This window comes from Nicotiana sylvestris, chromosome 2 (assembly GCF_000393655.2).
Source record: "Nicotiana sylvestris chromosome 2, ASM39365v2, whole genome shotgun sequence".
Lineage (NCBI taxonomy): Eukaryota > Viridiplantae > Streptophyta > Magnoliopsida > Solanales > Solanaceae > Nicotiana > Nicotiana sylvestris.
This window is the reverse complement of record NC_091058.1, coordinates 158,033,213-158,045,969: the sequence shown is the minus strand read 5'-3', so window position 1 is coordinate 158,045,969 and position 12,757 is coordinate 158,033,213. Positions and strand designations below refer to the sequence as shown.

The following is a 12,757-nucleotide window of genomic DNA, read 5'->3' as shown; positions in this document are numbered from 1 at the left end:
GCTAACTTCCCGTTCCTCTCGAGCTGGGGTTTTTTGGGCTTCCTGTTGGCCGCCATGTTGTATGCTCATGTCGGCGTGCGAGGTTTCGTCGACCTGTCGTGCGTCTTGCGAACCCGCATCCACTGGAATTGGTCCAGGTGCATTATCGGGGTCCTGTGGTGGTGCACCAACAATTGGAACAACCACACCATTTTCTCCGTGTTCTTCAAGGTGGTCGTTCACAACTCTGTTCAGCGAGCCATACGTTTTGACCTGAAATCAAAGATCTTGGACAAGAAAAAGCCTGAAAGACAACTTGAGTTGTGTAACGAAACCAGCACGAAAATAATCACTATTATTTTTAGCCCCACGGTGGGTGCCAAACTGTTTACCGTGAAAATGGTAATAACAATTAAATTTGTTGATGGGACTCTAAAAATACGTGATCTATTTTTATACTAGTTGTTAGAGCAGTTGATGCTAGATACGTGAAGATAGAAGATGAAAAGCGAGCTATAATCGAACCGAGAGGTTAGTTACTCTGGCTTCGAACTGACCGATGAGGGGCCTCGAGGTTGATGCCTGGTCTCAGGCTCGAGCTATCGGGGATAATCGAGAAGAGACTAACAATTGGAATATAGTTAAAGGAGGCTCTTTATGGTCAATATCAAGCAATAAATGAAGAACAAGTATGAAAGCATTAAATGAAAGTAGTGGTCTCGAGCGAGCAAATTAGAGAGAAAAGAGAGAATTGTTATTGATCTTGTGTAGAAAGGTTAGAGAAACAGTCGAGGCTTTAAAAATTAATAAGGATCCCCTTTATATAGGAGGGGAATCCCGTCATAGTATAAAATACATTAATTTTAAAGGCATGGAGATGGGACGTCTAGATGTGACACCTTGATATAGGCTCCGGGTAGATCGGCTTTGTTAGACTTAGCCGTGTGCCTCGGGAATCCCCTATTTTGCTCTAGCCTAGATCAATATTCTCTTCAAGACGGGCCTCGACGAGCTTCGAGGGAGGGAACTCGGTCACAGCTCCGTGTCCTCGAGGCATTCCTCTGAAATGACTTAATAGCAAGAAATTGGACCCTCTAATTTTGCCGCATACAATGCACCATCTATAGTTGCTACTATACGGGATATAATCCACATATTTATAGCAGGGTTGGCTCCAGAGTTGACCGAGGCGTGTGCCACGCTGCATTGCAGGATAGTATGGATATCTTCAGGATTTAGGCATTTGCCCAGAGTATAGAAAGGGGTAGGCTTCGATAGTAGGGTGCGGAGAGGACTGAGTCAGGGTAGCGTAAGAGGATGAGATTTGCCAGATCTCAGGAGCAGTCTTAGGGTAGTTACAGGCCCCAGTACTTCGAACAGCCACCTAGACCTCCACCAGCTCAGCTATAGGGTTACAGGTATGACCGCTATACTCAGTTAGGACCAGGTGAAAGCTCTCAAGCGTTAGGGTTGCAGCAACAACGAGGTTCGGGGCAGACATGGCCATTCCCGTCGTGGTGTGCTCTCTCCGATAGAGGACACTTGGGCCGAGCCGGTTCTGATACTTGTTATACATGTGGACGTCAAGGGCATATGATGTGAGATTGCCCAAATATAGATTATGGGGGTATGGCGCGACCATCAAATTCAGCAACAGGATCAGCTATGTCCATGCATCCTTCAGGGCGCGAGTGTCAGTCTTCGGCTGGTAGAGCTCGAGGCAGAGGTAGAGGGTCCAGTTCAGGTGGTAGCCAGAATTGTATCTATGCGCTATCAGGTCGACAGGACCAAGAGTCCTCACCAGATGTTGTGACAGGTATGTTGACCATTTGTTCTCACGATGTTTATGCCTTGATACACCCAGGATCTACTTTATCATGTATTACCCCATTTATCGCGAGGAAAATTGGTATAGTGCATGAAATACTAAGTGATCCTTTTACGGTATTTACACCGGTCGGAGAATTGATAATCGCTAGATGCATTTACCGAGGTTGTACGGTATCAGTTTGTGGCCGTCAGACCTCAACTGACCTAGTTGAGCTAGAGATGTTGGAGTTTGATGCTATCATGGGTATGGACTGGTTGGCAGCTTATTAGGCCACAGTTGATTGTCGAGCAAAGATAGCCAGATTTCATTTTTCGGGTGAGCCAGTCCTTGAATGGGTAGGTAATACAGCGACACTTAGAGGTAGGTTTATTTCCTATCTGAATGTGAGGAAATGATCGCAAAAGGGTGAATTTATCATATTGTGCGAGTTAAAGATGCGAATGCTGAGATACCTACACTTCAGTCTATTCTAGTAGTCAAATAGTACGCGGATGTATTTCAAGATGAACTTTCAGGTATTCCTCTAGAGCGAGAGATTGATTTTGGCATTGATTTGCTTCCGGGAACGCAACCAATATCCATCCCCTGCCGAATTAAAGGAGTTGAAAGAGCAGTTAAAAGATTTACTGGAGAAAGGTTTCATCAAACCCAGTACCTCACCTTGGGGTGCACCAGTATTGTTTGTACGGAAGAAAGACGACTCGCTAAGGATGTGTATTGATTATAGGCAACTGAACAAGGTAACTATTAAGAATAATTATCCACTTCCAAGGATAGATGACTTGTTTGATCAGTTGTAGGGAGCTAGATGCTTTTCAAAGATAGATTTGAGGTCGGGGTACCACCGAGTCAGAGTTCAGGAGAAAGATATTCCCAAGACAGCCTTCAGGACCCGATATGACCACTTCGAGTTCATTGTCTTGTCCTTCGGGTTAACGAATGCACCTCTCATATTTATGGACTTGATGAACAACCTATTTTATCCATATTTAGATCTGTTCGTGATAGTCTTTATTGACAATATTCTGGTTCATTCACGTTCAAAGGATGAGCATGTGGACCACCTGCGAGCGGTACTCCAAACCCTCCATGATAATAAATTGTATGCTAAGTTTTCTAAGTGTGAGTTCTGGTTGAATTATGTACCATTCTTGGGGCATATTGTATCCGATGGAGGTATAAAGGTAGACACTCAGAAGATTGAGGCTGTGAAATCCTGGTCTAGACTTACCACTCCGACAGAGATTTGTAGCTTTCTAGGCTTAGCAGGATACTATCGAAGGTTCATAGAGCGTTTTTGTTCTCTTTCAACACCATTAACAAAGCTGACGCAGAAAGCGACTAAGTTTCTGTGGACGAAGGCTTGCGAGCGGAGTTTCCAAGAGCTTAAAAACACGTTGACTTCAGCACTAGTTCTAGCACTTCCAGAGGGTCCAGATGGTTATGCCATGTATTTTGATGCCTCGGGTATCGGGTTAGGATGTGTCCTGATGCAACATGGGAAAGTAATTGCGTATGCTTCAAGCAGTTAAGGAAGCATGAGCGAAATTATCCGACCCACGACCTCGAATTAGCTGCGGTTGTCCATGCAGTTAAGATATGTCGGCATTATTTATATGGTGTTCATGTTGATATATTCATTGATCATAAAATCCTGCAATATATTTTCAAGCAAAAAGAGTTGAATTTGCGATAGAGGCGATGGCTTGAGTTATTAAAAGATTAGGATGTTAAAATTCTCTACCATCCAAGGAAAGCTAATGTTGTAGTAGATGCCTTAAGTCGTTGATCTATGGGTAGCTTAGCACATGTAGAGGATGAAAAAAACAATTAACCAGAGAGATTCATCAATTAGCTTGTTTGGGGATTCGGTTAGTAGACTCTGGCAATGGAGGAGTTGTACTCCAAAATACTGCAAAATCATCTCTCATAGCTGAAGTAAAGGAGAGGCAGTACGAGGACCCACAGTTGGTCGAGTTGAGAGAGCGGGTTCCACAGCAGAAGAAGTCGTTGTTAGAACTCAAAGGAGATGGAGTTATCAGATACAGGGGTCGTTTGTGTGTTCCATATGTAGCAGGGCTACGAGACAGGATTATGTTAGAGGCACATTATTCGTGGTACTCCATTCACCCTAGGTCAACGAAGATGTATCATGACATTAAGGATGTGTATTGATGGAACGATATGAAGAAGAAAATTGCTGAGTATGTCGCTCAATGCCCTAGTTTCCAACAGGTGAAGATAGAGCATCAGAAGCCCGAAGGGTTACTGCAAACTATAGAGATCCCGGCATGGAAATGGGAGGCGATAAACATGGAATTTATCACGGGTTTACTTCGTTCTCATCGTAAGTTCAATTCCATATGGGTGATAGTCGATAGGCTCACGAAATCAGCTCACTTCCTACTGGTCAGATCTACATATACAGCAGAAGATTATGCAAAAATAATATATTAAGGAGATAGTGCAAAGTATCTATTATTCTGACCGTGGGGCCCAGTTTACAGCACATTTTTGGAGGTCATTTCAGAAAGTTCTAGGGACTCAGGTGAATCTCAGCACAGTTTTTCATCCACAAACTGATGGACAAGCTGAGCGCACAATTCAGACGCTCGAGGATATGTTGCGAGCATGTGTGCTGGATTTTAAAAGAAGTTGGGATGAACATCTACCTCTTATCGAGTTTGCTAATAACAGTTACCACTCCAGTATCCAGATGGCTCCGTACAAAGCTTTGTATGGGCGTAAGTGCAGATCTTCTATAAGGTGGTTTGACGTTGGAGAATCTATATTACATGAGCCAGACCTAGTTCAGTAGGCCATAGAAAAAGTAAAACTCATTCGGGAGCGACTGCTGACAGCTCAGAGTCGTCAGATGTCATATTCTGACATGCGGCGACGAGATTTAGAGTTCGGGGTTAATGACTGGATATTCTTAAATGTGTCACCTATGAAAGGTGTAATGAGGTTTGGCAAGAAAGGCAAGCTTAGCCCGCAGTATATTGGGCCTTATAGGATCATTCGGAGAGTGGGCCAAGTAGCTTATAAGTTATAATTGCCCTAGAAATTGGAGTTTGTTCATCTAGTTTTTCACATATCTATGTTATAAAAGTGCATTTGTGATCCTACCCGAGTGGTGCCCACGGATGATGTACAGATTATAAAGAAATTGTCATACGAGGAAATTCCGGTTGCCATCCTAGACCGAAAAATCCGCAAGCTACAAAATAAGGAGATAGCATCTGTAAAGGTTTTATGGAGAAGTAATGTCACGACCCAAACCGATGGGCCACGATGGGTGCCTGAGTCCTACCTTTCAAACACCCCTAAGCATGTGTCTAAGATATGAACCTGAATAACATCTACTGAATTACGAAAATAACATACATGTAGGAAATATGTCAACAAGGCATATGTACGTATACATGTAGAATACAGTGAGCGAGCCGGAAAGGCTACTATAGACAACTATACATCCAAAACTGAAAGCCAACAAGGCCACATACAACCCAACTAGACATACTGTCTACAGACCTCTAATAGAAACATAATTGTACAAAAACGGAACTGAGCCACATCATACTCATATATATATATATATATATATATATATATATATATATATATATATATATATATATACACATACATATATACATACATACAAGCGTATAGTACCAAAATCAAAATTAGCTCCGGATCAAGTGGAGCATGCTATCTCTCGCTGATCAGGAATCCTAAGAAAGGGGGCCGTTAGCTTGCCTACCTGCACCTGCGAGCATGAAACGCAGGCCCCATAAAATAGGGTGTCAGTACGAAAAATGTACTGAGTATGTAAGGCATGATAATTAGTACGTAAAAGACATAGATGAAATATGGAATAAAGAAATACATCTTTAAATCTGAATAACTTTGTAAGTTCTGAAACATTTATAATGTCATGCGTGTGCGTATAAATGTTGTGTCATGCATAGGTATGGGTGTACATAATATCATTAAGCCACTGAGGGCATCCCATCATATCATCTCGACCTCTGTGGGCAACATCATCAACATATACCAGCTGATCAGGTGGTGGTGCGTATATAACGTTGTAACCTTTTCCCATATCCCATATACATATATTTACATATATACACGTATATAACGTCATCTGGTCATGGGTCGATGCACATGTATAAATGGGTTAAATGCATGAAAAATACATAAAAGTCTCAATATTCCTTTTGGATAAAAAATTTCAGCTGTGTATTATTCTCAGACCCATGAATAGAAGATAATTGAGGAATTATGAATATAGACACCCCTAGTATTTCTATGAATAGAGTAATTTATGAAAACTGTGCATTTGCTCGTTTCTTCAATATAATTTGAACCATGCCAAAAAAAAGAAGGGATGGCCTTAACATACTTGGAGTAGGGAAAACTCTGTATAATATTCCGTTGAAAACCTTCGTGGATTGAACTTAGAACCCAAAAATCGGATTAAGCTTCTGCGTTTTGAAATTGATGAACTAAATTAGCTTCTGCTTCTTTGAAATCACTTGAACGAAATTGCTTCAGGCTTTATGAAGCTTTTTGGAATGAGAATTAGGCTTCCAAGGTTTCCTTTTCCCTAAGATTCATGGGTGTTAGTTATCTTTGAGTTGCTTTTTCCCATTTTTGAAGGAAAGTACGTAAGGTTCTTATTATAGACTTTATTAAGTCTCATGACTTTGTCTCTTACAATATTAAGACCTTGTTCCTACATGGCCATATAAGGAAATGTGACTCTTAGTCACTTCTTTCTTATGTGGTCAGCTTCCATGTTTTGGGTAGTGATAGTTATAAATCTTTATTCACTTATTAATTAACTAGGTAATGTCCTGTTACCCGGTAATTAATCAATTACCCACATAATTTAAAAATTATCTCAAATTGCTTAAAATTCAAAATATTTTTAATATACTTCATTTATACTTCATACATTATAAATATCATATTATCGCGGCCATATGGTACCTTGTATGGTACTAGTCCATAATTATTGGGGTATCGCTCCACCCGTATTTTATTCCAAATTGGCCACTTTCAATGAAACTCATTTCTTTTAATTCGTGTATCATTTATCCTTCATGACACTTCTTTATCGCTTGTTATAAATAGGGTAAATACAGATGATATCATTCCCGAATCTACGTTCATTAACTGAAGACCAAACTTTTAACGTACGAAAATGCGAGATGTAACATCCTCCCCCTCCAGAAACATTCATCCTCGAATGTTTAACCTTCCGGGATCTATATAACCTTGGAAGAGTCGCCCTTGGTAACAATAATACAACCAACTCTTCCTATAGAAACTTAATAATTCAACACCACATAGGACCACGACCATTAATAACGACAATGGCCTCACATGACCAATGACTATAACTATCACTAGAATCCATACGCGTACCTTAAGGTTATGACGTCTCAGTCGGATCCTTCTCTTGAGGAGGAAATAAATAGGGATATCTAGACTTCATGTCTCCCTCAGCCTCCTAAGTCACTTCTTCCACATTGTTGTTTCTTCAAAGTACTTTCACCGAAGCTATGTCTTTAGTTCTCGATCTCTGAATCTGTCCGTCTAATATAGCAATGGGAGTTTCTTCATATGATGGCTACTCTATGACCTGAATGTCTTCAACTAACACAATTCTGGAAGGATCTCCGATACATTTATGGAGCATAGACACATGAAAGACTGGATGTACAGACTCCAAGTTCGAAGGCAAGTCTAATTCATATACTACCTGGCTTACTTTGCGTATGATCCTTTATGGTCCCATGTATTGAGGGCTAAGTTTTCCTTTCTTTCTGAACCTTATAACACTTTCCATCGATGATAGCTTTTTGGAATACCCAATCGTCCACCTGAAATTCCAAGTCTTAAATTATCCGCATAAGCCTTCTGACGGTCTTGAGCTGCCAATAGACTTTCCTGTATAAGCTTAATTTTCTTGATTGCCTGCTGTACCAATTCTGGTCCTACTAACGTAGTTTCCCCAATATCAAACCACCCTATAGGCGACCTATACTTTCGTCCATAAAGAGCTTCGCATTGAGCCATCTGAATACTAGAATGGTAACTATTATTATATACGAACTCAATAAGCGGCAGATGATCATCCCAGCTACCTGTGAAGTCTATTACACAAGCTCGTAACATATCCTCCAATGTTTGAATAGTACGCTCAGCCTGCCCGTCTACATGGGGATGAAATGTTGTACTAAGACTTACTTTGAGTCCCCAATCCTTTTTGGAAGGACCACCAGAAGTTAGCTGTAAATTAAGCTCCTCTATCCGAGATAGTAGATACAGGGACACCATGCAATTGTACTATTTTTTAATATAAAACCTTGCATAATCCTCTGAGGAATATGTAGTCCTAACATGCAAAAAATGGGCTGACTTTGTAAGCCTATAAACAATCACCCATATCGAATCGAACTTATGCTGGGTATAGGTAAGCCTACGATGAAATCCATATTGATTACTTCCCATTTCCAAGTCGGAATCTACATAGCCTACAATAATCCACCGGGTTTTTTATGCTCAATCTTATCCTGCTGATAGTTAGGACACTGAGTAGCAAACTCCGTTATATCCTTTTTCATTCTGTTCCACTAATATACTCCCCTGATATCATGATACATCATTGTCGCTCCTAGATGGATAGAATAATGAGAATAGTGAGTTTCTCACATAACCTGTTGATGCAGCCCTGCATCATTAGGGACACATAATCGTTCTCGATATCTAAGGGCCCCATCTTCTGTAATCTCAAACGATGACTTCTCTTTCTGAGGGGTGGTATCCCTATAATGAACTAACACAAGATAGTCGTGCTGGCGTTCCTTTACTTTAGTTACTAAAGAGGATGTTGTCGTATCCTGAATAGTAATTCCAATATCACCTGAGTCCAGTAACCGAACTCCAAGACTAGCTAGCTGGTGGACCTCATGGGCTATTCTCCCCCTTTTTTCTAGCTATAAATATGACAGCCTACCCATAGATCTACGGCTGAGGGCGTCGACTACTATGTTCGCTTTCCTCGGATGGCATGAAATATCAACGTTATAATCTTTAAGTAGCTACAACCATCTTCTTTGACGTAAATTCAATTCTTTATTTTTTTCTTGAAGATATAATGGGGACTCTTATGATCCACATAGATACCAACATGAATGCCATACAAGTAGTGCCTCCACATCTTTAGTGCATGAATCACTAGGGCTAACTCTAAATCGTGGGTCAGGTAGTTCTTCCCGTGCTTTCTTAGTTATCTAGAAGCATAAGCTACAACCTTACCATGTTGTATCAGCACACGACCCAATTCAATGCCTGAAGCATCACAATAGATAACATAACCACCGGTTCCTTCCGGGAGCAGTAGAACCAGTGTTAAAGTTAATTTGTCCTTCAATGCCTGGAAACTCCGTTCACAAGGATTGGTACATTGAAAGTTAGTTCCCTTCTGAGTTAACTTACATGGGTATCCTAGTCTTTTACAATTTAGTAAATTCCCCTCTTAGGAGGCCCAAAATTCATCCTTTATCCATCACAATTACGCCATTATCCCACTATTAGGGCAGCATTTCATCTATTCTAAACGTTACTAGTCTTAGACTCCTTTGAGTTCATTTGGGCTATACTGAGCCTACTATAACTTAGAGGAATCATCAGCTCTCTTATGAACTTATTCCCAAGGACTTACCCATTCTCGTTACCTTTTCACTCATCTTTTCTTATCCTTCCTCCTGTCTTCCTAAAACCTTGTCGCTCTACCATACTTTAGCTTGCGACCTACACATATCTATTTATACTTATTCGCAACCTTTATTCAACTTACTTGCATCATAAATTTCCTTATGTTATTCTGGAACATTAAGCGAGACACCATATACTATTTTGGTTGAAGGTGCTTAGAAGAGAAGAAAATTCCGTTACAAGTTTCCTGTAATAACCTGCCGAACGGAGAAGCTACGAACCTCTGTCGGTGTTGTGGGTCTAGGCGGAGTCTTCACTGCCTCAGTCTCTTGTGTATACACCCGGGTGTCTTCACCTGAAACAATATGCCTAAGGAAAGCTACAGAGTTCAACCAGAATTCACATTTAGGGAATTTTGCATACAACTTTCCCTTTTTGTAAAACTCTGGGTACAATACGCAAGTGATCTGCACACTCAGCCTCTGAACAAGAATACACAAACATATCATCGATAAATATAATTATGAACAGATCTAAAAAAAGGTCTGAACACACGGTTCATCAAGTCCATGAATACTGCTGGGAATTGGTCAGACCGAACGACATAACCCGAAACTCAAAGTGCCCATATCTAGTCCTGAATGTTGTCTTCAGAATATCTTCCTCCTTAACCCTTACCTGATGGTACATGGACCTCGGGTCTATCTTTGAAAAACACTTGTCACCTTGCAACTGATCAAATAAATCATCAATTCTCAGAAGTGGGTACTTATTCTTGATATCCACCTTATTCAGATGCCTATAATCAATATATATTCTTAAGGAATAATATTTATTTCTCACAAACAACACAGGTGCTCCCCAAGGTGACGTATTAGGCCTGATAAAACCTTTTCCAAGTAAGTCCTTTAATTATTCTTTTAACTCTTTCAGCTTTGCGGGGGCCAGTCTATAGGGAGGAATAGATATTGGGTGAGCATCTGGTAGTAGGTCAATAGCAAACTCAATTTCTCGCTCTGGCGGGAGACCCTAAAGTTCATTAGGAAAAATATCAGGAAACTCATTAACCCCAGGGAAGGACTGAATGGGTAACTCTAATTCCACATCCCAAACCCGAACTAAGTGATAAATATAGTCCTTTATGATCACTTCTTTGCCTTGAGATAGGAGATAAATTTACCTCTTGGTGATGCCGTATACCTTCCTATTCTAAAACAGGCTCTCCTGAGGACTGAAATCAAACCATCCTTGACCTACACTTGATGTTAGCATAACAAAAAGCCAACCAATCCATACCTATTATAATATTAAGTTCTACCCAACCTAACACCACATACCTTATCCTTGTTTATTATCAAATCTATCACGGGTCGTTACGACGACATCCATATATATAAGTAACAATATTAAGACATAACTTGCATAACTAATTTAGAAAAAGGTTTATATACATATGGGTCGACTAGACCATAGGCATATCATACCCAAAACTATATACAGGATACTGTCTGCAAAACCTCTAAGTAGTCATAACCATAATATATACAAGTCGGGATGGGGCTCCTTACATCCTCATAAAACAACCTAATACATTTAGAACCCTGACTTGGTAATATTCCAAGAAGAGGTGCAACTCACCAACCAAAAACTGACACTTGGAGGAAGTCTATAGTAGAGGGTCCTTGCCTCGTCCTATATAAGAACCTCGATCAGACACACTTCGAAGTGGAATCTTCATGTCCTTATCAGTTACCTTCCTCCTCTTTGCCCGACTACTATCTTCTTCCTTTGCGTATCCCATAATATATACCAACAACCTAATATATTTAGAACCATGACTTGGTAATATTCCAAGAAGAGGTGCAACTCACCAACAAAAACTAACACTTGGAGGAATTCCATAGTAGAGGGTCATTGCCTCGTCCTATATAAGAACCTCGATCGGACACACTTCGAAGCGGAATCTTCATGTCCTTATCAGTTACCTTCCTCCTCTTGGCCCAACTACTATTTTCTTCCTTTTTGTATCCCATAATATATACCAATGAACCTTGATTGACGGACTCCCAAGACTGTGGAATATCCGGAACCTTAGAAGAGCTGGTGTCCTCAAATACCTTGACATAGTTTTTAGCTTGAGGGAATCCCAATTGCACCAATCCATGCACTACTCCCCTCATACCTTGATCAACGGGTTATGAAACTAAGGGCCTTGGTAAGGTCGGATCTCCTCTCACCCCATCTACTACCGGAGTGGTCGAAACAGCTCGAACGGATGACTCATATGGATCCTCGGATGGATCCTCCTCAATAGAACCCATGATCTCTGATGTGTTTGAATCCATAGTATAACTTATCTCTCTTTCTAACACCTTCGTAGCCTTCTGACCCATGCTAGCCGCTGTAGTCTTTGGAGGCATCGCTAAAAACGTAACACATCCTTAGAAACATGAATGCTTATATCGCACGATCTATAATAAGAAGAGAGGATAAAATCCTATATGTCCTGTAGCCTCATGTCTATAAGGGTGGTGCAAAACATACCCATAAACAAGACTCTACTAGACACGGTCTATAGATAACCCTAGGACAGAACTGCTCTGATACCACTTTTATCATGATCCAATTTGATGGACCGTGACGGGTGCCTAAGTCCTACCTGTCAAACAACCCTAAGCATGCGTCTAAGATATGAGTCTTAATAATATTTGCTGAATTACAAAAGTAAAATACATGTAGGAAACCTGCCAACAAGGCACATATAAGTATACATGCAAAATACAGTGAGCGAGCCGGCAAGGCTGATATAGACAACTATACATCCAAAACTGGAAGCCAACAAGGCCACATACAACCCAACTAGATATACTGTCTACAGACCTCTAATAGAAGTATAACAGTACAAAGATGGGATTGAGCCACGTCTTACATATATATGTATATATATATATATATATACAAACGTATCATACCAAAATCAAAAGTAGCTCCTGATCAAGTGGAGCACGCTAACTCTCGCTGATCAGGAATCCTATGAAGGGGGACCATCAGCTTGCCTACCTGCACCTGCGGGCATGAAACGTAGGCCTCGTAAAATAGGGCATCAGTGCGAAAAATGTACTGAGTATGTAAGGCATGAAAATTAGTACGTAAAAGACATAGATGAAACATGAAATAAAGAAACACATTTTTAAATCCGAAAATTTTTGTAAG

At 40.6% G+C, this 12,757-nt stretch overlaps 1 protein-coding gene across 1 annotated transcript; it reads left to right on the top strand.

Moving 5' to 3' along the window:
• The first annotated feature begins 1,608 nt into the window (after nucleotides 1–1,608).
• LOC138885852 (uncharacterized mitochondrial protein AtMg00860-like) lies at nucleotides 1,609–3,342 on the top strand. The gene is made up of 2 exons (XM_070166840.1): nucleotides 1,609–1,795; nucleotides 2,804–3,342. Exons 1-2 carry the CDS (start codon nucleotides 1,609–1,611, stop codon nucleotides 3,340–3,342), a joined length of 726 nt encoding a protein of 241 aa, XP_070022941.1.
• Nucleotides 3,343–12,757: the final 9,415 nt, after the last annotated feature.